General features: G+C 56.6%; 10 protein-coding genes across 10 annotated transcripts; 8 read left to right on the plus strand and 2 right to left on the minus strand.

Annotated features, from left to right (window-relative positions):
• Positions 1 to 193: 193 nt before the first annotated feature.
• On the plus strand, positions 194 to 1,908 carry C8Q71DRAFT_735839 (uncharacterized protein). Its single transcript, XM_047922516.1, has 4 exons — positions 194 to 748; positions 801 to 1,017; positions 1,069 to 1,623; positions 1,679 to 1,908. Exons 1-4 carry the CDS (start codon positions 387 to 389, stop codon positions 1,781 to 1,783), a joined length of 1,239 nt encoding a protein of 412 aa, XP_047784151.1. The 5' UTR covers positions 194 to 386; the 3' UTR covers positions 1,784 to 1,908.
• A 371-nt stretch (positions 1,909 to 2,279) lies between these two features.
• On the plus strand, positions 2,280 to 5,300 carry C8Q71DRAFT_235146 (uncharacterized protein). The gene is made up of 7 exons (XM_047917188.1): positions 2,280 to 2,381; positions 2,447 to 2,566; positions 2,719 to 3,417; positions 3,474 to 3,712; positions 3,764 to 4,062; positions 4,113 to 4,549; positions 4,614 to 5,300. The coding sequence occupies exons 1-7, from the start codon at positions 2,361 to 2,363 to the stop codon at positions 5,001 to 5,003; spliced, it is 2,205 nt and encodes a 734-aa protein (XP_047784152.1). The 5' UTR covers positions 2,280 to 2,360; the 3' UTR covers positions 5,004 to 5,300.
• A 2,748-nt stretch (positions 5,301 to 8,048) lies between these two features.
• C8Q71DRAFT_853604 (uncharacterized protein) lies at positions 8,049 to 9,161 on the minus strand (the record flags this gene model as incomplete). The annotated part of the gene is made up of 2 exons (XM_047926960.1): positions 8,049 to 8,184; positions 8,245 to 9,161. 2 exons carry the CDS (start codon positions 9,159 to 9,161, stop codon positions 8,049 to 8,051), a joined length of 1,053 nt encoding a protein of 350 aa, XP_047784153.1.
• Positions 9,162 to 9,790: 629 nt separating this feature from the next.
• Positions 9,791 to 11,005, plus strand: C8Q71DRAFT_235259 (uncharacterized protein). Its single transcript, XM_047917190.1, has one exon. The coding sequence runs from the start codon at positions 9,992 to 9,994 to the stop codon at positions 10,676 to 10,678; it is 687 nt and encodes a 228-aa protein (XP_047784154.1). The 5' UTR covers positions 9,791 to 9,991; the 3' UTR covers positions 10,679 to 11,005.
• Positions 10,827 to 11,660, plus strand: C8Q71DRAFT_235302 (uncharacterized protein). The gene has a single exon (XM_047917191.1). The coding sequence runs from the start codon at positions 10,974 to 10,976 to the stop codon at positions 11,427 to 11,429; it is 456 nt and encodes a 151-aa protein (XP_047784155.1). The 5' UTR covers positions 10,827 to 10,973; the 3' UTR covers positions 11,430 to 11,660.
• Positions 11,661 to 12,449: 789 nt separating this feature from the next.
• C8Q71DRAFT_235245 (uncharacterized protein) lies at positions 12,450 to 13,680 on the plus strand. Its single transcript, XM_047917189.1, has 4 exons — positions 12,450 to 13,048; positions 13,098 to 13,214; positions 13,279 to 13,361; positions 13,423 to 13,680. Exons 1-4 carry the CDS (start codon positions 12,784 to 12,786, stop codon positions 13,582 to 13,584), a joined length of 627 nt encoding a protein of 208 aa, XP_047784156.1. The 5' UTR covers positions 12,450 to 12,783; the 3' UTR covers positions 13,585 to 13,680.
• Positions 13,681 to 15,558: 1,878 nt separating this feature from the next.
• Positions 15,559 to 18,753, plus strand: C8Q71DRAFT_828071 (glycoside hydrolase family 27 protein). The gene is made up of 24 exons (XM_047926321.1): positions 15,559 to 15,780; positions 15,873 to 15,934; positions 15,989 to 16,150; positions 16,210 to 16,224; positions 16,283 to 16,299; positions 16,351 to 16,413; positions 16,481 to 16,559; positions 16,621 to 16,681; positions 16,742 to 16,754; positions 16,808 to 16,869; positions 16,921 to 16,965; positions 17,019 to 17,035; positions 17,092 to 17,130; positions 17,188 to 17,276; positions 17,338 to 17,382; positions 17,435 to 17,487; positions 17,542 to 17,596; positions 17,655 to 17,662; positions 17,722 to 17,809; positions 17,865 to 17,978; positions 18,046 to 18,123; positions 18,181 to 18,267; positions 18,388 to 18,654; positions 18,709 to 18,753. The coding sequence occupies exons 2-23, from the start codon at positions 15,892 to 15,894 to the stop codon at positions 18,586 to 18,588; spliced, it is 1,434 nt and encodes a 477-aa protein (XP_047784157.1). The 5' UTR covers positions 15,559 to 15,780; positions 15,873 to 15,891; the 3' UTR covers positions 18,589 to 18,654; positions 18,709 to 18,753.
• An 811-nt stretch (positions 18,754 to 19,564) lies between these two features.
• On the plus strand, positions 19,565 to 21,804 carry C8Q71DRAFT_853606 (transmembrane amino acid transporter protein-domain-containing protein; the record flags this gene model as incomplete). The annotated part of the gene is made up of 15 exons (XM_047926961.1): positions 19,565 to 19,673; positions 19,730 to 19,797; positions 19,860 to 20,124; positions 20,179 to 20,307; positions 20,364 to 20,473; positions 20,540 to 20,555; positions 20,608 to 20,654; positions 20,763 to 20,972; positions 21,030 to 21,043; positions 21,102 to 21,218; positions 21,272 to 21,322; positions 21,381 to 21,402; positions 21,479 to 21,571; positions 21,636 to 21,693; positions 21,746 to 21,804. 15 exons carry the CDS (start codon positions 19,565 to 19,567, stop codon positions 21,802 to 21,804), a joined length of 1,368 nt encoding a protein of 455 aa, XP_047784158.1.
• A 467-nt stretch (positions 21,805 to 22,271) lies between these two features.
• C8Q71DRAFT_735910 (uncharacterized protein) lies at positions 22,272 to 23,160 on the minus strand. The gene has a single exon (XM_047922517.1). The coding sequence runs from the start codon at positions 22,798 to 22,800 to the stop codon at positions 22,405 to 22,407; it is 396 nt and encodes a 131-aa protein (XP_047784159.1). The 5' UTR covers positions 22,801 to 23,160; the 3' UTR covers positions 22,272 to 22,404.
• C8Q71DRAFT_735912 (transmembrane amino acid transporter protein-domain-containing protein) lies at positions 23,161 to 26,310 on the plus strand. The gene is made up of 16 exons (XM_047922518.1): positions 23,161 to 23,555; positions 23,613 to 23,680; positions 23,738 to 24,002; positions 24,058 to 24,186; positions 24,244 to 24,353; positions 24,418 to 24,433; positions 24,496 to 24,542; positions 24,661 to 24,870; positions 24,933 to 24,946; positions 25,014 to 25,130; positions 25,381 to 25,431; positions 25,514 to 25,535; positions 25,598 to 25,690; positions 25,746 to 25,803; positions 25,857 to 26,179; positions 26,246 to 26,310. The coding sequence occupies exons 1-15, from the start codon at positions 23,423 to 23,425 to the stop codon at positions 25,913 to 25,915; spliced, it is 1,392 nt and encodes a 463-aa protein (XP_047784160.1). The 5' UTR covers positions 23,161 to 23,422; the 3' UTR covers positions 25,916 to 26,179; positions 26,246 to 26,310.
• The last annotated feature ends 446 nt before the right edge of the window (positions 26,311 to 26,756 follow it).

A 26,756-nucleotide genomic window follows, 5' to 3' on the forward strand; every position in this document is an offset into this window, starting at 1 on the left:
AAATATCCCCTACACGTGTCCGGAGCGCGGATTTTCCATTGTGACACGATGTAACGTGCAGCCACAGCCACATGCCATGACCCTCGTTTTCTCTAACAGTTGGCTTTTCCCAAAGCTTGATTACCATGAAAGCGACTTGATACGTCACATATAGGCTTTCCTGTGCAGCACAGAGGGCAGGAAGCCCTCCTCGCAATACTGGACAACAATGAGCGTGACCGAGGGTAGGAAGGTGTGACGTGTCAGCGCTCCGGACGTCACGCGGCGGACGCGTTGTGATCTGCGCGGCGCGTCCGACGCGGTTGCGGCGCCTCGAGTCTGTAGGCCACGTCCAGCCTGCAGTCTTGCTCTCGTCCCACACAAGTTTGACCGTGCCACTATACATCATGTCCTCATTACGACGTCTCGCGCAAACGAACAATGCCAATGTAGCAGCATCTCCACGACAGCATGCCTCTGCTTCCTCGCAAGCCTCGCCGACCACACCTGTCCGCACGCCCCAGCGTACGCGTATTGTCTACGGCAACTCCCCAGTGACATCGCCATCAATATCTGCTTCGACTCCTTTTGACTGGGAAGCCGCAAGGTCGTACAAGCCGCCACCATACGCGACGCCTCTCGCGAATAGGCGGCTGCGAGGCTTGCGCCAGGGTGATGTTGGCAGTCCCGCCACTGGATCACCGGGGTACGGCACCCCCAACGCTAAGAGGAGAGAACGAGTAGTTCGGAAGAAAAGTCTTGTTGAGAAGTGAGTTTAGTATGCGTCCTCCGTCCTGCATATACTCAACGTCTACGCGTAGGATCACATCTATCCCTTCGTGGATTGCCTTCGAGATTTCGCTATTTCCCGACAACCTCCCAAGACCAAAACCTAAAACGTCTGCACAGCTAATTGGTGGTCTGTTTCACTTTGTACACTTCTGCGTGCGTGTGTCGCGCATACGGGAGGTGCCCGACTCCGATCTCGGTTGGGAAGATATGTATAGAGAGGGGGAAGGAGACCCCTGGTTCGACTGGGTACGTGCTCCTTTCAATCTTCAATACGGCCGTACTGACTGAGGATGCTAGACGGTACCAGCGAGCATACTCCTCTTCGCCGCCGCTATCCTGAACACGTTGTATCTCTTCACGCGCACAAGGCTATACAACCTCACGCTAGCCACCGACCCCGTATCTTCCCCGCATGCCACCTTCGTATCCCGTCCACGGAGTGTACGCACCCCATCCGAGACCAACACAGAAAGGCAGCCCAGCCGGGTGGGCCCTCTGCTGCGGACCGTGCTAGGTCATCTATGGCGTGGCTTCGTGATCTCTGTACGATTCCTTCTCAACCTCAGCCCCCCGAAGGACCGCCAGAAGATGCTGAGTGGCACCGATGACACCGAGCGTATTCAGCAGCTGGAGGTGTGGGTCCCGGGACCTCTGGAGAGCAACCTGTTCGCTATCTACTCTCCTGTGCATGCGCTCCTCTGGACGGCCTGGACTAGTGCGAACTGGATGTTGATATTCTGCGTCATGGGCGCGGTCAGTGTACAACTGAGTATGACGACGAGGGCATACGACGCGTTGATCAAGGACAAAGCGATCATCGCGGCAGAGGTCCTGCATGAATATGATGAGAAGGTACGCGCTTCGCACTTTATGTGCTTTCCAAATCCTCGCTGAACCACTCTTATAGTTCGTCTACCCGCGTGTAAACCCCATCCGCAAGGACGCTGCTGTCATGACTCACGAATCGGAAGTTGTTGATATATGGGAAGATAGACCAAGAGGTCGTCGCTGAATTGGCAGCCGCTGCTCTCCATTGCATTCCTACTCTGCTGTACATAGTCTGCCGCACATTGCGTTGACCTTGCATCGTCTAGTAGTATTTATCTGAGATCAAAGACACGATGGCGCACGGTCATGGTTATACTTGGTTCGTATTATGCTCGGTGATCAGTGCTTCTGAGTGCACTAGAGTGGACGGATGCGGAACGCAAGTTGCACCGACTGCGTCGTTACTGCGAGGGAGGTTGACCAGACGCCCAATGTACGCCCGGGCGTCTGAACGGAGACAATTCACCAGATCCGGATCGGATGTCTCTCACCCGCCGCGACTTTCGCATTCATTCAGTGCACCCACCGCACCCTCGCTTTGCCGTCTGCAACAGTTTGGACGCGATCACCCTCTCTGTCCTTCATCTTGCGCAACTGAGAATATCTGAAGCATCTCGGAGGGCTCCCGCATCAACCGCAATCACAGATCGGCGGCGCGACTGTGGCTAGCTTAGTGCCACCTTTGCCCAGCGCGTCCGAGTCGTACAGTACCAGAGTGGACGGTTCGAACGCTGGCCCGGGTCTCGTCTCGATCCACCGACATGCCGTTTGCCAGATGTAAGGTGAATTGTCGTTGCGGTCAGCTTTGCACGTCGTGCATGCCTGCTCATTTACGCGCCTTCTTCAGTGGTATGACGATGAGGGCGCGCCAAGAAATGGTGGGTGCAGGAACATCGGCTTCAGCTGTGAGTTTGTGCACCCCAGTGAACCCCGATGGAACGAGGCACCACCACCGAGGACCAGAGATGTGAGTTTTCGTCTTATATCAAGCAATACACTCGCTCCTGGCGCGTCGTGTCTGATTGGTCCGAGAATCTCGGAGTTGCAGACGCGTCAGGATTCAATATCCAGCACGCATATCTTGCTACAACTAATGCTCTTTACTGATATATTATCTAGCAAAATGCGCCGCCTAGAGACCGCGGTGGTTCATGGTCAACGGGAGGTCCGCCCGCCGGCGCACCGACAGGACCGCGCGGTGGTGCCGCACGTACCAAAGATGCTGGGTGGAATACCTCCAATACCACCGGTCATTCGTGGGGACAGAGCAGGCAGGCAGCCCCTGCAGCCGCCTCAAGTCATTCCGCTGGTCTAGGAGGCTGGGGGAACAGCGAGTCGAGTGGGCAGGGCGCATCGGCGGGTGGGCGGGGAGCATCGTCGGGCGGATGGGGCGACTCGACTGGCGGATGGGGTGAGTCAACAAGCGGGTGGGGAGACCCTGGTGCCTGGGGGTCTGGCGCAGGTGCTGGAAGCGGAGGCTGGGACGACACGAGCGGCGGCGGGTCCGGTACGTCTGCACCTGTGCAAGTACCCGCTGTGGCAAGATCGCTACCAAAGCCTAACAGCCTACCCCGGGCCGAAGCCAACAATACAGGTAACGAAGATGTTGGGTGGGGCAGTAGTCACGCATGGGACACTGGCGGGCTGGGAACTAGCGGGAATGCAGGGGGTACATGGGGAACAACTGAGAGCTCAGCTGACGAAGCGGGAGCGACACGCAATGCAGGGGATACGTGGGGCGCCAACGTGGATAACGGTTGGGCTTCCATCGCGTCTGCCTCAGGGGCGAATAGCATAGTGGCACGGGACAAGTCGAAGGTAAGTCCATGAGTGTTCTCTGAGGCATCCATGTCTTTGCTGATCCTTCTGCAAAGCAGCCACTGTCTATCATGACCAGCAGTGTCCTCCACTCTAGCACTGCCACTCAGGACCACCAAGAAATGAGTAATCCATTTGCGCCGATGCTGGACTCACCAGCCGCAGTGCGCAGGCCGTCTTATGCCTTCGACGACCCTACGTTTAGTCCTTCTGAAGATACACTCCCTACTGCTAACACCGAGTTGGACGAGCTCATACCTGACGCGCAAAACTTGACATGGAAGTCGCTTGTGAAGTAAGCCTTGTTATATTTGTCAGTCTTAGTGTTAAAATTTATGTTGCACAGGAACATCAACAAGGCTGTCCAATATCAACAGGAGCTTGCCGAGGCGAACATCATGCGCGAAAAGGTAAAGCGACTCTTCAAGTCACGAAGGATGCAGGACGCAAGCGACGACGCACGTGCGCCGCTGGAGAAGTCATACGGCGAGTATCGAAGACAGGCAGACAAAGCCGACAAGCGCCTCAAGGATGTGCTCGATACGTTGGCCAAGCACCCGCTCGATCTGTGCTCAGCCTCAAGCATAAATGTAGAAGTGCTCCAGGAGTATGTCAGGGAGGCAAAGGCGTGGATGGTGACCATGGGTAAGCACAATTGCACAGCTGTCAGCCCAAGGTTTCATAATACTCCCCAGATGAGCAAATGCAAGACCTCCGCAGATGGCTTACAGAGCATGAGGTGCCAGGCCATCAGCCTCCCTCGCAGGCGGAGCCGGGCAAGCCCAAGCTCTCCGAACGTCTGGTGAAAATGGAGAGCCGTGTAGACGACCTGCGAATATTCTTGGAGGAGCTGGACCGCACCGTTCCAGCCTCTGTGCAGAAGGCCATCGACGAGGAGGTCGCCCGGTGCCAAGCAGCCCTCGACGAGCACACCGAGAACGTCACGGTTGCCCTCACACTGTCAATGGGCGAGAGGTATGACCAAGTCAAAGGGGAGATACGTAACGCCTTGTCGCGACTGGGCGAGTTGCGCAAAGATGTACGGTCTCTCCAGGAGCGAGACCATCAGTGGTGGCAGGAGGCATACAAGCTCAAAGCAGAGCACGAGGATCTGAGCCTGCGTTTGACGAAGGTGCGTCCGACATGCCGGCACACTCTTACTTATCGCAGCTCTGACCGGCTTGCTCACCGTCTAGCTTGAGCACGCCAGGTTCGACCAGGCCGCTGTGCACACCGCGAATACGCGCGCGATCCAAGATCTCGATGCCGCGTTCAAACGCATCACCCTCGGGCAGTCGGCGGCCGCGGCCCCGCCGCCATACACCGAAGAGCTCTGCGACCGCCTATCCGTCCTCTTGCGGCCTGCGTACGAACAAGAGGTGATGACCGCCGTGTCTGCGGTGCGCGAGAGCGCGCTCGTCCACGCGCGCAAGCAGGAGGAGCTGCTGTACTCGAGAATGTTCGAGCAGCTGCAGCCGAGCCTGCGCGTGCTCGCGACGTTTAATGAGTTCATCGAGACGCATCGGGCGTGCTCGGTGGACGCGTCGCCGGGTCTTACGAATTGTATTCAGCAGGCGATGTCGTGACCTCTCTGCTTTGCCAAACTATCCTCGCTTTATATTGTTCACTAGGTCGCGTATGCATCGCCCTTCATCTTCATGCTGTCGCTATCTACGATGTATCTACTAAGCAGTTTTTGTTATCTCCTCGCCCCGCTTTCTTGCCTAGGTCCGCACGATAGTCATGATCATCTTTCTCACAGTGTTGGCATATCAGTTTGGACGGTATAGTTGATGTAGCATTAGAGCAGTAGTTAAGGTATCGAAATCTTGACAATGTATATGATCAACATCCTTGAATCCCTTGCTCGCCAGTCGCGGATTAGATTCCGAGAGTAGAGAGATACTAGACATACTACTAAATGGTTGTGAGGCTTGCGCAATGTCGCGGGCTCCCAGAACTTCGAGTCCTTCCACTACCGCGCCTCGGAATCCTATCTCCTAGTAGTCGGTCACATAGCGATGCCCCCGGTGACCGTAAGTCAGGCTATGTTGTCACACCCCCTTAATGGAAGTACCTGTGCGGAGCTTGCGTCATGTTGTGGCCAAGCAGCCGACGAGACAGTGATGAGGGGTCAGAACGATGCGCGCACATCTTGAGCCAAGCTCGCCACCGCCATCATGCAGATTCACCGCGCGCACACACTGACGGAGCGCATTTGCACCGCACAGTTTCGACGATCTGTGAGTAAGAAACTGGCAGACAGGCAGTATGAAATGAACGAACCTGGCGCCGAACCGGAAATGCAGGTATCAGTCCCACCCACTGTACGCTGGTTCCCGTCGCGCATCGCAAATCGAAACAGAAAGAGTGTGGAAATAGGCCGCAATTGATGATTCCGACCTTCGGAGAGCCCTACCAAGTAGCGACCCGAGAGAAAGGCGGGAGGGACCTCGGGATGACACAGGAAGACGCTATGTCATTCGGATATGATAAGGGTATGATGCGGCGTGCAGAAGTACAGAGAAGATGTTCGAAATAATATGTTTGACGGAGAAACTAACGTGCGAAGGCCACGACGCAAATCACGTACCTCGCAACAACGGAGCACGTCGTGTTCCTAGACTTCGGCGTGCAGTGCGATGCAGGTATGGCAGCAACCTACGACCGGACAGGAGGAACGTGTAGGGCCGAATGGTCCTCCGTAGGAGACAGTCATCCTGCGACAAAGACTTCGACGGGGCCAGGCAAAGGCCAGGAGGCGAAGAGAAACCTGCAGGCAGGCTTGAGGTCCACCCAGGTCGACCATCGCAGCGTCCATGAGGTCCTAAACATAGCACGTCTAAGTATGATCGCAACGCGCAGACGGAGATACTTTATAGATACGGACAAACCTTCTACTCTATTTCCGCGAGTGACGTCAGTTGCCGGCAAGTATGATCGCACTGGTACTTGTAGTAGTTCGTCGTGGGTCTTCTTCCGTGAACGGACATAGACCACGCACTAGACCACTGGGCAGGGGGCGATTATGCGAAAACATGCAAACAGAAATGATCGCATACGAGGGTGTACACTTTGTCGGTCGTGCGCTTTACTTTATTTGGTTTGACTGCGCGCGACAAGCCTCGGTCATATGCACGAAGACCTCGACCCCTTCTCGAAATGTCAAAACACAACCAGCATGCGACACAGACAGTAAAAAAACACGTACAGAGTATCGCGGCCGAGCAATGACGCAGCGCGAGCAATCATCGATGCCTACGGGACTCACGGGGCGCGCGGATGTCCAGGCAGCCTGCGCACGGCGTATCACCCGACCCGGCGAGCGCACGTATACGGACGGCGATAGTGCCCCAGAGGATGGCGCGGCACGCAGCATAGGCTTACGCTCGGAGGAACGTTGCTCGCCCGCAGTCTGCAGCTGCAGACTCGCAGGAGCCAGGTGCGGCTAGCGCATTGCAGCTGGGAAGACCCACCGCGCGTTCCTGCCAACCGTGGGCAAGCGGAGAGACACGCCCACCTGCGATTGTGTCAGAGGTGACGTGTGCGGCGGTGGGTAGTCTGCAGGCACCCTCCAAAGGATTGGCGTCGGAGGAGAATACTGCAGCAAACATGAGGAGGCTGAACAAGCGTTGGAACGGGAGGAGATGTTGCGACATAATGAGCACGGAGCGTCTCCACCTCCGGCCCGCGTTCCCCATCGGGCACGGACACCGAGGAACGCGGTACACGTGACCGCGCCGCGACGCGTCCTCCGTGAGTCGCTCTGACTCAGCGGGCGCAAGGCAATGCGGGCACGCCGAGTGGTCGGAGGTGCGAGCCGCTCGCACCGGACTGGCAACAGACCAGACACGCAGAGTCATCCTCGGAACGGATCCGTGGGCGTCGTTGGTCATCGCATTCTCATTCGTTCGACATGATCGGCTACTACTACTCCTACTACAACGGCTATGTACGACAAACACTGCATTGGCCCCACCGCGACTGCCAGGACCGCTTCGTCATGCTGCTCTTCACCGGCCGGCCTCCCACTCTGAGAGCCGCCTTGCTTCGTAAAAAATATCGTGTGCTCCGGGATAGATGGGGTGATGAGATGCGTGAAACATATGATGAGATCGAGATTCGAGACGTGGGGGCATAAGGGAGTTGAAGATGAAGATTGTTCCAATGTTCGAAAGGCGAAGGAAAATTGAGCGGTGAAACTCGTCAGCACAGCCGGGTATATCTGGATGAGGATACCGCCCGCGGCCAATGCGATGCGATGCATTCGCGAAGAAACCTTGAGGCGCGCACGCGATTCGTGTGGACGCACGAAGAGACGAAAATATGGCGTGAGGAAGAACCGTCGCCGAGATGAATCCGATATGGCACTGGGAGAAGACGAAGATCGGACGAATGGAAAACGGAATGAGACGATGCGGATGGACGGGGTAGACGATCGCACGCGTGACGCCTATGAGCCGGCAATAGAGAACATATTGGCCGGAAACCGTGAGCAGCGGCGTCGCGCCGGCTCGGTCTATCGCCGTTTCGCGATGCCTCGGGCCTGGAAAGGCGGCAAATGCCTCGGGTGGTGGAGAGGACCGGTGCACGAATGCAGGTGTTGAACGGAATAGATATGGTGCGGGACTCTATGTTGGAAACCGTGATGTATCAGATCGCGCGTTGCTGCGAGACCTGAGACGGCGGCGCGCGCGGAAGACGCTGAACTTCACGCTGAGGGCAATCCTCGCCCATTGTTGACGGAGCACGTCAGAACAAGACGGCCTAGAGAATAGGCGGATGAGCGACTGATAGGAATGTTTCAAAGAGTGAAGAAACACGTACACGTCGTCGGCGCATTCGCCATCGACCGAAAACTGCTGAGCAACATGCTCACTATCGCTCTTCTCTGAGCTAGCCTCCATGGTGACCTCCTTGACCTGAGAGCTACTCTTCTTCGAGCTCTTCCTCCCCAGAATGGCGCTGCTGCCGCTGCACCTACGCGACTTCTTCTGACGCCTCTCCTCTGACTCACCCTCCAGGTCGTCCGCGAGGAAGGGTGAGTCGTACAAGGGTGAATCTTGCAGCATGCTCGGCGAGTGGTCGTCAAGCGAATCGACAGGCGATGAGGACAATGGCTGTGGCCCGCTTGTGTAGTCCGAGTACGGCACGGGCACGTATGACCGGTACGCAGGCGTCGAGTGAACGGTCGCGCTGCGGCGCGGAACGGCGTGCGACGCGAACGGAGAGTAATGCGACTGCGACTCGGTGTCGTCGTCGAACACGTCTTCATCCTCCTCGCCTGCCTCGGTGGACCAGTCGCGCTCCCACTCTGGACGCGCGATCGAGTACGCGGTCGAGTAGTGGCGGTCGCCGTGGCGGCTGGTGCTGCGCGAGCGCGCGCCGTGGCTGGTGCGCCGGCGGCGCGAGGCGGAGGTCGTGCGCGTTGCGGGGAGGACGGGGAAGTCGCGGTAGTCCGGGTCGTGGAGGTCGCCGTGGCGGTCGACGTAGGCACGCGTCTGGCCGTGCTTGTGGTGTGTCGGACTCGCGGTGGACGCGCTGGACGACGAGGAGCCGCTTGCATAGGCGGGGTCTAGGAGGCGGGAGATGTCCGCTGCGCGCGTGGCGGGGGCGTACATGGAGGAGTGGTGGGTGGGGAGGATGGTCGCGATGTGGGGGATGGGGGAGTGGGAGCGCGGGGAGTGGTGGACATGGCGTGCTTGGCGGTGAGGGGACGGGGGCGGGGAGGATGTGGCGGACATGGCGCGGGGGAGGGACGGTGAGGGCCAGGGCGATCGGGGCGGGCTATATACGCGGGCATGGGTCGGCAGGGCAGCGTTCGCTCGGGTTGGTAATCGGGCAGCCGATCTTGCCGGCGCCTGCGGTCTCCGGGCGACGCCCTGTGATTCCCACGGGTGCAGTCAGTACTCGGGCAGCACGCCTATCGCGCCGGCAGGCCACAGCAGCAGCCAGCCACTCGCAACGTGGATTCCCAGCTGCCCTATTCTCACTACCCCTCCCTCCCTCGCCGCCTGCCCCTGTGATCCAGCGTGCAGGCCCAGCACACGCGTCCGCACACACGGCATCGATAGCCCCTCGTCCCGGACCACCGCGCAGGCCACAGTCACAGGCCGGTTGCAACACCCCCGGCACGCATGCCGGCCCAACCACAGCACCCTGCTGAGCCATCTCAGTCCGAATGCACAACACGGGATGCCCCGACTCCTCGGCCGAGCGTCCGTTGGATACGCGTCGTCTCTACAGCCTCATCATACGTGACCTCCTCCAGTTCCTATCTCTCATCCACATATCCGTGCCAGCTGTGGCGCGCCCAGCTGCACCCGATTAACCAGGGCGTCCGACAACGATAGTCCAGCCACACCGGTGCTTTCGTCATGTCTTGCGTGCTCCCACCTGATCTTCTATGCGGTCCCCGAGGAGGCCCACTGCACCGTGTCTGACTCAGTCTGAGCTTGGTCATCGCACCCGCGCATGTTCAGACTCTTCCCGGCTCCTGGAAATGACTGGGCCTACTGAACGCCATGGCTGAATCAGACACTCCCACCCCATCACAGCACTCCCGGCGACATCTATGGATCGACCTCCGCACGACATCCGTCAGCCAGAGCGATTGCAGCCAGACGCTCATTCAGCGTTAGACGTGACCTTCTTCTATGACACCACGCCGACGATGTCGGTGCAGATACTCTTCCCGAATACAGCCTCCTCTGCTGACGCTCGCCTTGCTATTAGCAGCATCCATTTCCGCGGCCTGCAAGCTTCTATCCTCCGGCTCATTCATACTGAACTTATGGATTGTCCTCTTCTCGCACACCTCATGTGGTCCTCGTCCTCCGGATGCACGGGCGGGGCTACGCGGCGCATGACGCTGCCCCTCAGTTCCGTCTGCGAGCACGACACCCGCATGCCCGCAAGCAAGACTCTAATTCCACCCGCGCTAACTCCCGCCTCCATCATCTCATCTCATTCCGATGAGCACGGTGCCCCCACACGCGCTGAAATCCAAATTCGCCCGATCCCGGATGTTCGCCACAGGCACCTACGCGTCTCTCTCGCGAGTCTGCCTTACGCGCCCCGGGCTGCAGTGCCGCCGCAGCGTTTGTGCACAACACACACGTCGACCCCATACTCGCCGCAGCCAATGGATGCACCGCTGCGCGAGATCGCATCTCCCACCCGTCCCGCCTCGATCGGCCCGGCTGGGTTGCCCATTCTGGCTTTCATACTGAACACTCGCAGTCCAGCCGCGCCCCGGTGAATCACGTTCAGCCTCTCCCCTGCCCATCGCCCTCAATCGAGCTCAATCAACTGTTGACCCACATCGAGGCGCATCCGGACACCCGGATTGTCGATGCGATGGCCGATGAGACACGCTCTGGGACGAGCTGGCCAGTCACTGCACTTGTACTGCACAGATGACTCTCAGATGACTCCGTGGATAGCTCGCCGGGCTAGCGCTCCGGGATGCTCACGTTCACTCAATCTTATCCACACGGTCTTCCGTCCTAGGAGATACTGTTCTAGGCAGCGTGTCCGGACATCTCGACCTCGCTATGGGCCGTGCGCCTCGCATTCCCCGATCGCGACTGGGTTCGCTTGTGTCCCCTTGGCCAGCGATAGGCCGAAGGGCTCGCGGCCTCGATCTATCATTGCTATCTTGGATTGGGTACGTTGGTTCTGGGCTGGGCAATCCGGATAAGCGCGCCGACTGGCGTTACTTTGTGCATCTCGTATTCCCCCGATCCCGATCGCCCTCGCGGGGCGACCCGGTGAGGTCAACGCATACATTGTACAACGTCCGCCATTCGAGCCGCTTTGCATACGAGAGGATCTGCTCTCCGCGGGTTTTGGTCGGGATGCGGGGAACGCCCCTATTCAATCAAAGTCGTCACCTGTCATCACCGCAAGTCCATGGTCAAAACCAACACAGTCTTCGTCAAAATGGAATGGGTGTCTTCTGTGACCACTCTGCTAGCCTTTTCTCTCTTCGCTCGGGAGACGGTCTGTAATCTATATTTGATCCTGGCTCAATGACAGCTTCCGAGTCTCACCCAATACCCCTCTAGCGTGTACTGGCTTCCCTTCGTCCACCGGTATTCATTGGCCCACCCTCGTGTATATCGCCCTCCTCGCGCGTGCAGACCATCGCGACTGGTGATCCCGATGAACCTACCGACATACCCCCGCGCTCGTCCGTTCGCTCACGGACACGGATCGCTACTGGCCAGCTATGGACGTCCACCCGCGGCGTGCCACCGAACCGTGGGTCCTTCTCCATCTGCGATTGCTATCTAGATGCATCTGAATCGCTCTTCGCCCGACGATGCACGGTGGACCTGGATTGGCGTCTCCACTCCGAGCTGACGCGGAGTGGCCACCGAGGATTTAGCTTGTGCGACGATCTTGGCGCTCGAAATAGCAACAGCGCAGCTTATTTCGAGTGGGGCGTTTAGGTGGAGTGTGGACCCCGCTGTGAGCGAAGGATGCGGTACAGACCTCCGGGCGGAAGAGCTAGAGGCTCTTCGTTGGGCCGCTAAATCAGCCCGCCGAGGCGACGTTGCCCGAAGAGTAGCCATCGAAAGCCCGCCGTGTCCCTCGCCGAGCCGAACAGGTACATACTGGATAGGAGCTACGCACTTGTTCACCACTTCCTCTTCGTTTGTGACTCACGTAGAGGAGATGACGCTCCGCTGACTTGGTGAAGAGGGCCGATGTGATACCGATCGAAGCCATATGATTGTCCGAGGCTGTCGCTCACGAGCTTATTCACGTTGTTCACGTTTGCACAGGTACTCTTCCCTCGAGTAGAACTGTGGACACAAGCTCGCCGGAATGCAACGCTACTCATTGGATAGCCTGGTTATACGGTGTGTTCCGAAGTCGTGCTTTGGTTGCACTCACGCGACGCCCCGTTGTTGACTTGACGATCCGAACATACAGTTGCTGTGACAGGTTTACGGTATTGACCCACCGCGGTCCTTACTCCATGCCCTTGTTTGCGTTCATGAAAGAGACCCACCTTGCACTACGATCAGTTGGAAATCAAACCCCTGCCCTTCCCGCTTACCTGTATGTGCCCGACGCATCTCACGATAGCCTCGTTCCGGGCGGGCTGCGACGCCATCGCTCACTCGTCTCCGGCGCCCCCGCCGACCACCGTATCACAACAGCCCTATCGCAACATACTCGTCTCCCTCCGTGTCCTCGCCTCAGGCTCGCTTAGTAGCAGCTGTCGCACAGAGTTCAAACGCTCCCGCACGCGTCCTCCACAGGCGAGGATGCCTCTCACGGGAGCCTGCGCAGTGCGGCGGACGGAGCATCGCCGTCAGGCTTCGTTATCTCGACACGGCGTGGACTCGCACCATGCGCCCAGAAGACACTCGTTATGGAGAGGCCTGCACGGTGGGGACGTGTAGGTGTGTTCGGCGGGCGTGGTGGCCCTGCGAAGCCAGCCGCGTTCGTCGTCTCCCTTGCCGGCGCTCCATCGCCACCTCGTCGAGACCGCAGTCACCCTGGGAGTTGGCTGATAAGCTTTCATCGTCTGGGCTCACGCAGAGTTCGCACTGTGGACGCGTGGGCTTGGGCGCCCGAGGAGATGCCGTCTTCTGGGCTCAGCAGCCCGTAATGTGTGCGTTGTGCGCAGTTGCCTGGCCTACCTGTTCACGGCTGAGGAGCAGTCTGGAGCAGTATTGGCAAGCCTGATGAATTGATCGCACGTTCGGTCAGACGTGATTACCTCTGTGTCGGGCGAAGCTGTCCAAAGAGAGGCATACGAGGCCTAGTCCCACGACCTCGTGAGTCTCCTTTGCTTTATACTGCTGACATACATTCGAGTGGCTGACCGGGTGCGATCTCAAGATGCAATAATCGCTCGAGTCACTGCGGACCGCGCAAGACACAACCTGGAATCATGCACTTTTCATCGTGTACGATCAGAAGGCGTGAGCACAGCTCTGCACATCACTTGTTCTACGGAAGGCTCTATCACGCAGGATCTTGCAGTCATGCTCGCTGATCGTGCAGTACCGTCTAGCATCGATCCGATTGCACTCCTCAGCGGACTTAACGTGGACTCGGCACGCGACGGTATACGACCAGAACCAGTGCGACGCCGTATCGATCAGGATCTGCCCGACAGGAGGTTGGTTCCCCGGACGCACCTGATCTCCCCAATTGTTCTGTACGCGCTGCGTAATACTCATACCGTGCCACGCATCTACACGCTGAGCGTATATTATTCCTGTGGAACGAGTCTATCGCCTCATCGCATGCCTCGTTTGTCCACCACTGTCCACCGTCCACCGTGCTCCTGATCTTCGCGTCCTATTCGGCTTCTCGTGGACGCCTCCCGAGGGGCGAATTCTCCGGTCGCTCGGAGGTTTACTGAACATGTGGTGGAACGTGAATTGTCGTGCCGGTAGACCTTGGGTGGACCTACGGATAGAACACGATTGTGTCGGACTTAACGTTCCGAAGCCTCGAGGTCGCGTGCAGGTAGGGGTCGTGTACACTCCGCGGCACAACCTGATAACAGTACAGTAATAGATACGTACGCGCAAGAACAGCGAATTGGGTGCGTCATAGGTTCTCGATGACTCATTCAGATGATGAGCTCACATAGCAAGTAGTATCGCTCGGCGCTCTAGTTTCCGGTCAGTCTAAACCCAGTGGCACAACAGCACAGTGTGGAGACATCGTTATAGGGTTCTCGGTGAGTGCTCATTTTGCTGCGGTAGAGAAGAACACGGTTTAGAGTTCATCCACAGTAGGGAGACGCCGCTGAATTGGTGGGTATGCACCATGCCTAGGAGGCCTTGCATCTCTAGCGACAAGCCTTTGCCGGTACTCGATGGCTAAATGTGCCCAGGAGAGGTACGTTGCGTGCGTTCTAGATCGGCCCCGACGGACTCGATATTGCCGAAAGTGTCAGGAACAATGCTGTCTGCAGGTAGCAGCCCCCTACTCCCCGGCTATCCATCTGGGGTAGCAGCATGCAAGACGGCCACCCGCTACCCATCATTCCTCGCAGCGTATACCCTCTTCTCCAGCAGCAGGCGTACAGCGCATTGTCTGAGGCTCTTGCACCCGAAGTCTAGGGCGCAAGATTACCTATTTTATCGGGCATTTTGCCCTCTCCGTACGCGTGTAGGACCTCGAGGCGCCTCAAGGCGACTTCAGGTGAGCGATTGATCCTGACAGCGCCGTCATCAGACTACTTTGTTTCCAGAATCGCCAAACGCTATGACCGGGTAGGCTACATGCAATGTAAAAGGCCGCTGTGTCCGGAAGGACGCCGAGGAGATTGCGTTCTACGCTGAGCGACCTGACTCAGATCTTCGGCCCCGGCCCTCCTGGGTTTGACGACCGCATCCCTCTGCATCCGTACATCCCGCCGGAACGTATGATCAGATCAACGATCACTGGGGCGACGATCCTTCGATATGTGGTACTTAGTGACGACAGTCTCCAACATGTCCTGGACATCCTCAAGAGTTCGAACGGTACAATTCGCTGTCGCGCTCAACGGCAGCGAAACTCATTCGGTCGCCCGGTGCGTTGAATGTCCATTCTGCGTATGCTGAAACATACAGTGCCACCTTCGCTCGGCTATGAAGAAGCAGCGTTGAAGCCACGCACCCCGGGTGGTGGCGGCTACCATACAATACATACATTTCTGTCAGAAGACCCTGCAAGGCTGCGAGGAGGACCCTGACCCTCGTCGACCTACTGCCCTCGCCGTATCTCTGAATCTGTACCGTCCACGAGGCGGTTTAGCGGCATGTCATAGGCCACCATCATGCCAGCAGGCAAGGATACAAACATTCTACGTCGCGCCATGGCCAAGCCGTGGCCCGTAGAATTTGTCATCCTCGTCGGCTATGAAGGTGCTACTAGTGCTCTGATGTGCTGCAATGACCACGAGTTTTGGTTCCGCGACGTGCTTGTGCCTACTTTGTATGGTTCCGGTATGCTGTCGATGTCTTGGTATGCGTTGAGGGGTCCGGTTTGTTCTTCCGTAGCAATATTACTGTAATGCATTGCACTCGCACCCGAAAGCAGTTACTGAATTTGTGCCTGCAACAGAAACGTTGCATGTCCCCGTGGGGTTGGTCATTTCCCACGCCCTGCGTCATGCGGGGCAACGCCCCGAGCGCAGCGTCGACGTGAGAACACCTGCGACGCAACGCGCAAGCGGACAGTGTGCTCACTGCTCAGCTGTGCTCAGCCGACCCAATCGACCATTCCTATCCCGCCTTTGCACAGCTGCACGATCCTGGTTAGGCTCTGTTGGCCTTGGAAACACAGCGTGTATCTGGCCGCCAATCTGGAGATCAGAACTTAAACACACTGTTCCGAACGGTACGCATCGCTCAACGTGAGAGCCTCAGCTAGGACGGGCAGACTAGCACAGGCTTTCGACTACGTCCGTAGTTGCTGACAATGGTGTACAGTGAAGTTTTGAGCAGAAAGATGGAAACACAGCCGTTGTTGCCCTCGCGCGGCGTCAGCCGTAGTACGTACCCTCGAAAGCCATCGCTGTATAGGCCTGCTAAGGACTTGTCAAAAGGCCGGCTAGCGGTGCTGAAGACTGCCGTCGTGACAGTCGTGCTCGTGGCAGCCATAGGAGCCTTACTGGTTTATTCAGGCTATCTATGGCGACCTGGTCACTCGGCACATTCGCCTCTAAGGAGACATTCATTTGACGATGAACGACCCGGCCGGCTGCCCGGTATGTCTTTATCGTCTCGTGTTGTCAAACCCTGGCGTGCTGACGTTGTGATCGGATAGTCATGGGCTACAACAGTGAGACACCTTCCTTATGCTACTAAGAGGAACCGGATGACTGAGCTTGATGCGATAGCTTGGAACGCCTATTATGTGCGTTGAATTGTGCGCTCGCTGGCACACCAGAATTGACCCAATCGATAGTGCGACATTAACGAGGATAAGATACTGAAGACTGCGGAGCTCATGAAGTCTTACGGGCTTCTCGTACGTATCGACGCTTAGTGTCGGGTACTTCCGTATCATGTTCTGTGTATTGACTGCATACCGAAAGGACCTTGGCTACAACTACGTCGGCATCGATGACTGCTACTCGGAGAAGCAGCGCAACTCGGATGGGGACATCGTCGAAGGTAGGTATCATGCGTGTTCGTCATGATAGTGTGGAGCTTGATGTGAATCGTCTCATATCAGACCCGGAGAAGTTCCCGTCTGGGATGCGAACACTGACGGACAAGATTCATGACATGGGTTTGTGAGTGCAGCATCGTCATTCGCTCTATACAAATTCTCTGACGTCAGACTGCGGTCGCAGCAAAGCAGGAATAGTGAGTACCGTAATTACTGCCGGCTACACGCCCCGTGCGAATCGTATGATTAGTACAGCGACTCCGGATGGTTTACTTGCCAAATCTACCCGGGTTCCTTCCAGAATGAAGACAGGTATGTCTACGGAGTTGTCCGCGTTACGTCTGATGCCTGAATGCACTGCAGAGATATCAAACTGTTCCGCGACGACTGGAACTTCGATCTATTGAAGTGAGTACACTGCTAATTTAGGGATTGCTCGTGCTGAACGCGTGTCCAACCAGGTATGACAACTGCGCTAGTGCGTTCAACGGGTGTTGCTGCTTGTCAGATGGGGTTGACTGACGTTGCGGCTAGTACCATTTGATGATGTTATCAAGGAGGGCATGGTCGGCAGTCAGTTTGACGACTGAACACAATTTCGAGCATGGTCACTGATGCAGTTAAGTGCAGAGTTCCAACGGATGGCGGATGCTATCGAGAACCTTGCCAAGAGCACCGGCAGGCCGCCAATATTGTTCTCCTTGTGCCAGTGGGGAGAGGTATCTCCCTTAGCATCAGTCATACCCGTTCCAGTCTGCTAATCTTGTGATCTCGGTGCAGGAACAACCGTGGCTATGGGCCAAGAAGATCAGTCAGAGCTGGAGGGTTCGTACTGCGAGTACTTATTGCGGGTGTCATCTAATAAGCTGCACGGCAGACCACCGAAGACATTGGTGCGAATTGGGGGTCTGTTATGGATATTTTGAACCGGTATGTTTCTACTACGTCTCTTGTGGTCTAAAGCATAACCGAGCGGGTTACCAGGAACTCGTTCATCACTTGGGCCAATGATTTCTATTCGCACAATGATATGGACATGGTAAGCTCTCCGAACGACCGAATTGTATGTCCATATTTGACGATGTGGTCATTTGCAGCTTGAAGTGTGAGTAGATTTGCGATGAACCGGCATGTAGACGTTTGGTTGACGCACATGTACTGCAGGGGCAACGGCGAACTCTCGTACGAGGAGGCAAAGACACACTTCACGGCATGGGCCCTCTTGAAGTCGCCTCTCTTGATTGGCACAGACGTGAGTTCCCTTGCCCAATAATTATACCGGGATTTCAAACACGGCATGGATGTAGCTGCCCTCCGCATCTGACGAAACGCTGTCGATCCTCAAGAACGAGGAGATCGTCGCCATCAACCAGGATCCCGTGGTCGGGACTAGCGTCATTCCCTTCCGTTGGGGTATCAACGTCAGTCCTTTGTGTGCTTCATCTACGGCTTGACATCATGCTGACCCTGGACGCATCATTGTCTCAGCCTGACTGGACGTACAATGCTACGCACCCGGCTCAGTTCTGGAGTGGCCAGAGCGAAAACGGTACTGTGTTCATGCTGGTAAGTGCCAACTCATCCAAAGATCATGCAAACAGAGGTCTGAACGGACGCCTGCAGCTCAACACACTTGATGAGCCAGCGGATCTTACCTTCAACCTCACGGAGTCGCCTTGGATTAAGGCTGGTCGGCAGTACTCGGTTCGCGTGAGTAGCCTCACCTTCTTGCTCATGTTAGCCGATCCTTGCCAGCGATACTGACCCAACTCCAAACCTATTGGCGCAACGCGGCTCTCTGCGTATGTGAACTCGGTATACGACTCACAGGACCTCTGGACGCACACGGAAAACGGGATAGCCGTACGTACGTACACTGCGCACGCGGTCCCCGCGCATGGTGTAGTTGCACTGCTGCTACAGGACGCAGGCGATGAGCCGGAGGGCTTGTGGCCGCCGTGCATGCGCCTGAACTGGTGCATGGCGGAGAACGGGACACGGTATGACGGGCGCAGCCTGCGCGACCTGTGAGTTGGTGGTGAGTAGGTTGTGAGGGAGACAGCATGGACATGTCGAACGGAGTGGATGTACATCATTGTAAGTGTGATCTGACTGGCTCAATGCTGTATGTACTGCATATTGTGTGTACAGTAATATGTATGCTTCAATCAGAGGCTTCGCCCTCATACGACTTGTAACAGGATTGTCGTTCCGCCGCTGTTCGGATCCAGATGCCGCGGTGTCTGGTTTTCATTGGGTTTTCAAGAGGTTTTACGCTTCGTACAGCAAGCACAATCTCCGGTATGTCGCCTATTCGTCAGCCATTGAGAAGGTTGAGTAAATAATAGCGGGCCAAGAGTGAGAGCACACCTGTTCAACTGGAGATGCTCGTGAAGTGAAGCGCAGTCTGCACGCATGTGGCCAACTCGATGGAATGGTTTACCCCGCCCTATGATGCCAGTGCGATCGAACACTTCGAGACATCCGTTCGCTGTGGCGCAATGCGCCGCGTTGCGGGCGGAGAAAATTTCACGATCTCGTGCTCGCGAGCGACAATTGCGACAGTCGAAATCCTGCGACCTCGGCACTGAGCCTATCTCTCTCAGACGAATCTCACGTAGTTGAGAGAGAAGATAGTAGGCACAGGAGATAAGCAAGGCCGTATCTGCGAAGAGTAGCCGTCGGGAACGCGTCGCGGATGCAGATCGCGGAGAGGGACGCGCAGACTGGGTCACGTGGGCGCGTAGGGCGGGAGGATCATCAGCCTGGATGGGAGCGTACTTCACCGAGACACAGATCGCACCTTGCGCTGACTTCATCGCATGGCCGGGCACTGGCGCGGCGCTCTACCCCGGACCATAAAATGGCGTATTCGCTCGTCTTTCCAGTTCCTCTCTTTTCCTCCCTCTCGCCCTGTGTCCCCCCGTGTGCGAAACGGTGTTAACTCACTCGGGAGCCCAGCTTTCAGGGTAGCACTTGTTTCCAAAGGCCTCAGTACTTCGCAACCATGGGAAGCTACGACAAGGCGCGGAACGGCCTCGGGTCATCAGAGAAGCATGGACAGACAGAGCCAGGGAACGAGTTTGATGTCTATGGAGACGAAAGCCATGCGGACAGTGCGTATGTCGACACGCTATTAGTTTCCCCGCTCACGAATTCCTCGCCCGTATAGTAAAATACCGTACCATGTCGTGGTGGAAAGCAGCCGCGCTCATGTTGGCAGAGACGGTGTCCTTAGGGGTACGCTATTCATCTTCGTGTACTAACCAATCTGCGGCCGTTTGTCTCACAAAGCCCACCAGATCCTGTCAATACCCTCCGTCTTCGCGACACTCGGCATGGTGGCAGGCTGCATCCTCGTAATTAGCCTTGGGCTCATCGCGACTGCGACGGGATACATGATCGGCGCATTCAAGCTGCGCTACCCGCACGTTCACAATATGGCTGACGCAGGCATGGTCCTCGCGGGGCCAATCGGCCGGGAAGTCCTCGGTGGAGCCCAAGTCGTTTTCTTGGTCTTCTCCTGTGGCGGTCATGCCTTGACTGGCATGATTGCTTTCGATACCAGTACGTGTCTCCCACGCATCTATGGTGCTTGGTGAGCTGATCGACGTCTTGTAGTCACTGCCGGAGCTTCATGCTCGGTGCTCTGGGCTGCAGTTGCTGCGATCATATGTCTCATTCTGACCCTCCCGCGTACCCTTAACGGCATCTCGTACCTTAGTGTAGCTTCCTTTATCTCGGTCTTCAGTGAGTATCTCCGGAGCATCAGACACATAGTCACCTGCTTGACTCCTCGCATATAGCTGCTGTAATGATCACGATGATCGGGGTTGGTGTAGCAGGCCATCATGGCGGCGTCACCACCACCGCGAATCTTAAGTTCGCCAGCGCCTTCCTTGCTGTGACGGACATTGTGAGTAGGCCTCGTACCTTATGGATCTCTGAGAGAACGTACCTCTTACATTCTCTTTCCTCGTAGGTTTTTGCATACTCTGGTTTGTGCCATGCGCCCTTCTTCACGGCCAGCTGGATAATCCCTGGTCACAGGACATGTCACATTCTTCACGTTCCTCTCGGAGATGAAGAACCCAGCGGTAAGTCCTATCGGCACCGTACACACCAATTTGCGTACCCCAATTACCGTCTCCACACCATCCATGCATAGAACCAATTCTGACCATGACGGCCCTTTTTCCTCACAGGACTTTGCTAAGGCTCTCTACGCCTTACAAATTGCAGACACGACACTCTACCTTATTGTAGGCGTCGTCGTGTACGCATACACTGGCGCGGATACGGTGTCTCCTGCGCTAGGTAACACGGGCACGACGTTGCGCAAGGTAGCGTACGGGATCGCGTTGCCGACAATCCTGATTTCGGGAGTGATCAACGGACATGTCACCGCAAAGCTAGTTCGTAGTTCACTCAGCGGGTTACAGTTCGCTGTTCGGTATTGACGCGATGTGCAGGTGTTCATTAGATTGTACGCATATGGGCGCATACAAGCGGATAGGTTTAACAATTCTGACATATGCACGTAGATTCCGCCGCAACGGTGTCGCGTCTCGGCATATGACTGCACACTCATGGACAGGCTGGTTGACATGGGTCGGAATTTGCTTTACGATTTGGACGATCGCCTTTATCATCGCAGAATTGTGAGTGTTCTTGTTTGGGTTTGGTCACGGACAAAATTGCTGACGCTCTGCAGGATTCCGTTCTTCAACGACCTTCTGGGAGTCATGTCCTCGCTCTTCGCAAGGTAGAAATACAAACCATTTTTCTGTGTGTTCCTGTTGACTGATGCTACATCCGCGTAGTTGGTTCACGTACGGCATCTCTGTGGGTGTCATGTCCGATGATCTGCGGCGCATGGGCCGTGGTTGAACAGACCATTCTCACTAACAGAAATTCTTAGGGCATTTTCTGGTTCCACTTAACTCCACGCTCTGAGCGGTGGTCGACACCTTGGCAGAAGACCAAGACGGTATTCTGGGCGTCCATCATCCTGGTTCGTAACCCGGCCAATGGCTATCTCAGAGAACCCTAACCCTAGGTTCATTCCTTCCGCATAGATGGGTGCGTTCATCATGGTCGGGGGCTTGTACGCGAGCATCGATAGCATCATCCAGGGTACGTTGTGTGATCTTCCGAACATATGTCCGCGATTGAGGTATGTTTGCAGGCTACCGAGGCAGCCAGTTCGCGGGCCCATTTACGTGCGCGAACCAAGCTCTTGCATGAGCAGTCATTACGGTCACCGGTGGGTGCGGGGACAGCTGAAGCAGACTGAAAAATGGTACGAATAATGCGAGAGAGGCAGCGGCTCACTGTCATGGCTCGTTCAGTTCTACTCTACATCTAGTTCATCTAGTTCATGGATAATTCGCATAGCAAGGAGGCATCTCATCGAGCATCACTTAAAAGCTCACGATTTTGAGACAGCCCGGGCCGAGCTTCAAGCACTCCAAAACACCCAGTGCAACGGTCCCTCTGCGGCAACATAAGTAGCCTTGCGTTTTTGTCGGTAACTCTGCTTGTCGCGAAGTTCGAATGTGAGAAGTGCTAGCGGTGGCTGTTCTGGCCCAGCTCTGCATTGCAGGGCTCCGTTATCTGCGGTTGAAAGTCAAAGAGGGCGGTGAGCATGCAAGCTAGATGCTGAATGAGTTACGGGTCGGAAGGTGACTTGGATAATGCCCAGTGGTGAGTCCGCGTCTGGTTTATCTACGTCTGACTCACTCAGCTTGCTGCAGGGTCGACTGAGTCAATCACGACCCATAGTGCGACATGAACCGTGTTATATATGAACGCTGTCGAGGGACTCGAGGCGATGTCTGTGCTCGCTTACCCAGATGGACTTCTCCAGCGCCGGCGCTCGTCTACATTCTCAACACTATGTACACGACAGATTCGGAGGGAAACCCCAGCTCCTCCAGTCTGGAACCATGCGGTAAGAGGACAATTGGCACGGTCTGCGTTTTGAACACACCTCACTGATAATTCCAAGGTATATAGCATTCTGCGGCATTGAGATGGGGGTAGATACCAGTGGCCTGAGCGCCTCGGGCGTACACTGAACCCCGTGGCTTCGACATCCGACCTGTCGGCTTCTCGACCTGCGATCAATGAAACTGCGGTGATGAGTGGAACGGTGAGCGCGCGCCTCTTGTTGTCTGCCCGCGTTGCATAGAATGCTGAGAGAACTGTGTGCAATACACAGCTGATGCTCACCAGACACATTACGAAGGTGTCCCCGTATATGACAAGGTGGGTGTGGGTCAATCAATTGAATATGGCGCCTCGACCGATCTCGGCGGATGACCAGTGTGGTCGCGTCCTTCGAAGCGTCACAAATGAAGAACAGAAAATTTCACACACCGTCTCGTGCACGCGAGCGAAACTCGGGATGTTTTGGGCCTTGGCGGTGGACGCACGCATTTACCGGCTCCGCGGACATGTTGGGCGAGCAGAGGGGGCCGGCGGGAGGAGCGCGATCGTGCAATCGGCGGGCGCACCCGCAGTTCACGCGGGGAAGAGGGCGTCGGCCGATCCCGGGTGCACTCGGCTGAACGCGCAGGCAGGGTCACGTGGGCGCGTTATGGGGCGGTCGTGGGGCTGGCAGGGAGGTGACAAGGCTGATTTGACGAAGACAAGCCGTGGCTCCCTCCCTGCCCCGACAGCCGGTGACTTCATCTTCGCGAGACGCTCTTCGCAGACCATCAAATTGAAAAATGGCTGACGGCCACCGCCTTCGCTATCTCTACCTCTTCCCAACCTCCCATCCCGCCCTAAAAGCGACCCCCACCTTCCCCCACCCCGCGCAGAGTGTAAGTGACGATCCAACGACCCGATATTCACCACGATGAGCGGTCACGACGGAGTGCCGAATGGCACTGGGGCGTACGAGAAGCATGGGCTTACGGAGCAGACGAACAAGGAAAGCGCAGTCAAAGCCGATGAGTTTGATGTCTACGGAGATGACGCGTCTGCCGACAGTGCGTAAACAGCATTCTACGTCTCTTCACTCACTAACAGACGTCTCGTATGTGCAGTCAAGTACCGCACCATGGTGTGGTGGAAAGCGGCGGCACTCATGTTGGCAGAAACTGTGTCACTTGGGGTACGCGAATTATTCTTCATGTGTGCGCATCCATCATGTCACTAATTTCCCAATCAGATCCTGTCGATTCCCTCAGTGTTCCAGAGCCTTGGCATGGTTGCGGGCTGCATCCTCGTCATCAGCCTCGGAGGGATTGCAACTGTCACGGGCTACATGATCGGTGCGTTCAAGCTACGCTACCCGCACGTACACAACATGGCCGATGCGGGTATGATCCTTGCGGGACCGATCGGCCGCGAGGTCCTCGGCGCGGCCCAGGTCATTTTCATGGTCTTCCTCTGCGGAAGTCACGTCCTGACTGGGATGATCGCATTTGACACCAGTGAGTGATCCTCGTAACCGTGCTATGAGGCCAGAGTAGCTCATTGCATGAACAGTTACCGCCGGTGCATCATGTTCCGTGCTCTGGGCAGGCATTTCTGCCATCATTTGCCTTGTCCTGACCATCCCGCGAACACTGGACGGAATCTCATACCTCAGTGTTGCCTCGTTCATTTCTATCGTCAGTGAGTAACGTACGGCTATGCTGCACACGACCATTTGCTGAGCGCTGCACATTTAAGCTGCCGTTATGATCACGATGATCGGTGTCGGTGTCGCAGGACACCAAGGTGGCGTCACCGTTACCGCGAACCTCAACTTCGCGAGCGGTTTCCTCGCCGTGACGGACATTGTAAGTGTCGAAATAGGGTTGGCCTTGGCGAGAACGTGCGCGCCTAATAGACGTTCCTCCACAGATCTTTGCATACGCGGGTCCGTATCAAGCGCCGTTTATCGTGCTCGAGCGCTTCGGACTCACTGCTTTGGTGTATTAGGACACGTCGGATTCTTTACGTTTATTGCGGAAATGAAGGAACCCAAGGTCAGTCTCGCCCACCACTGACATCACTGTTCTCCATCCGTTCTTCCCCCATTCGTCCATCCCTGAATCCTCATTATGCCGATCGGACTGACTGACATAACCCCTTGTCGTATCCCAGGACTTTGTCAAAGCGCTGTACTTCTTGCAGATCGCTGATACGACGCTCTACCTGGTCGTCGGTATCGTCGTATATGCGTACGCAGGCGCAGAAACGGTCTCGCCCGCCCTGGGTAACACAGGCATGACGCTCCGCAGAATCTCGTATGGCATTGCGTTACCGACGATCATGATTGCGGGTGTAATCAATGGACATGTCTGCGCGAAGCTGGTAAGTTTGTCATGTCGCGGGTGTTTGTCGACCAGTGCTGATGTCTCCGCGCTGCGTTTCAGGTGTTCGTCAGACTGTAAGCTATCATTGCATACAGATGGGCTGGTTGAGCAGCGCTGATCGCAACTGTGCGCTATATGCAGGTTCCGTCGCAACGGCGTTGCGTCTCGGCACATGACCGCGCATTCGTGGACTGGCTGGCTGACGTGGATTGGAATCTGCTTCGCTATCTGGACCGTCGCATTTGTCATCGCAGAAGTGTGAGTGGCCGTTTCCTCAATACGTCTCAACAAATACAGGGTGCTGGTAGCAGACATGGCGTGTGCGTGCAGGGAAGGTGGCACGACAGCGCGACGGATGGGCGTTCGCACGCGGAGTGAGAAGGATCTGTGCGCTACTTGAACTTCGCTCTGTCGGATTGGCTCGCCATCGATGCTGCAATCTCTTTTCCTTAGAGTTCGAGCGCTGCGTTCAGGGCAAATCGCTGATTCCCCCTTGCGCGCTGTTTAGAATCCCGTTCTTCAACGACCTCCTAGGGGTTATCTCCTCGCTCTTCGCAAGGTATGCATACGCGCGCGCCTCCTCCCAACGCCTGACGCCGTACTCACTCATACCCCCATTCGCTCTCCCACATTCCACGCAGCTGGTTCACATACGGCATATCCGTGAGTCTTGTCCCCGACGCGCGCACAAAGCCCTACTGAATGCGCGATAACGCGGCGTGCAGGGCATCTTTTGGTTCCATCTGACGCCGCGCTCTGAGCGGTGGGCGACGCCGTGGCAGCGCTGCAAGACGGTGTTCTGGGCGTCGATCATCCTCGTGCGTGTCTGCAGCATGCAGGACCCTAACCCTAGACTCATTCCCTCCCGCGCAGATGGGTGCATTCATCATGGTCGCTGGGCTCTACGCGAGCGTCGACAGCATCGTCGAAGGTGCGTCCGTCGTTTCTGGGACTTGCGGTGGGTTGCTGATGGGACCTGCACAGGCTACCGGGGTGGCCAGTTCCCAGGACCGTTTACTTGTGCGAGTCAGGCTCTTGCTTGAGTGGCCGTCGCGATTGGGCGGAAGGCGCTGGTGTGATGGGGATGCGGCGCAAACGTGCGAAGGGGTGCGGGCTATCAAGCGGGGCGAGTCTGTGCGTCGTGGACGTGAGCCATCTAATATATATCCTCTGCGGTGCCGCATATCTGTATCATATAACTTAATGTTTCGTATACCACAGCCCCTTATGTATGCAATAGACGCGAATGACGATACCCGTCTAATTTCAGTCTATGATATAGTTTCGCAGCACCTGTCTGGAGAAGTCTGTGCGTGCGCCACAAAGCCCATTGAGTATGCAGGGCTCTCGCGAACCGTGTTACCGCTTCTCACCGGGATGCTCTTCGTCTTCGAGATGTCGAGGCGTCAATGAGCGAGCTTCTCGGAAGTGCCTCGGAGCCGTTCTCGTCGTCATCGATGGAGGCGAGGGGCGATGAAAGAATGGAGGCCTCGGCCGCGCTCGCACGAACGTCGACGATGAGGCCGAGCAACGTGGGCGCTCGACTCTCAGGGTGCGGTGCGTCTGGTGCATGTGACCGCGACGCCTCGCGCGACAATGAGCTCAGTTCCCGGGTTGGGTGTGTGATGAGAACAGGCTCGCCGCTGTTGTTCGCGGGACCGTGGACGAGGAGTGCAGCCACCGGTGCATCGAGATCGCGATCTGCACTGCGCCCGGGATCTGGTGTGGTATATATCCTTACGCCCAGCCTACGCCCGCTGTCTGCAGTCTGGAGCGCCCCTCCCGCCGAGGACGAATCGACTGCTCGTGCTACATTCTCCGTCTCGTCCTTGTCCGGGGCACATTCAGCGAGCCCGCCCTGCGCATCTCTGCCCGGCTGACTAC

This window comes from Rhodofomes roseus (genome assembly GCF_022264815.1).
Source record: "Rhodofomes roseus strain CIRM-BRFM 1785 chromosome Unknown C8Q71scaffold_2, whole genome shotgun sequence".
In the NCBI taxonomy this organism is placed as follows: Eukaryota; Fungi; Basidiomycota; class Agaricomycetes; order Polyporales; family Fomitopsidaceae; genus Rhodofomes; species Rhodofomes roseus.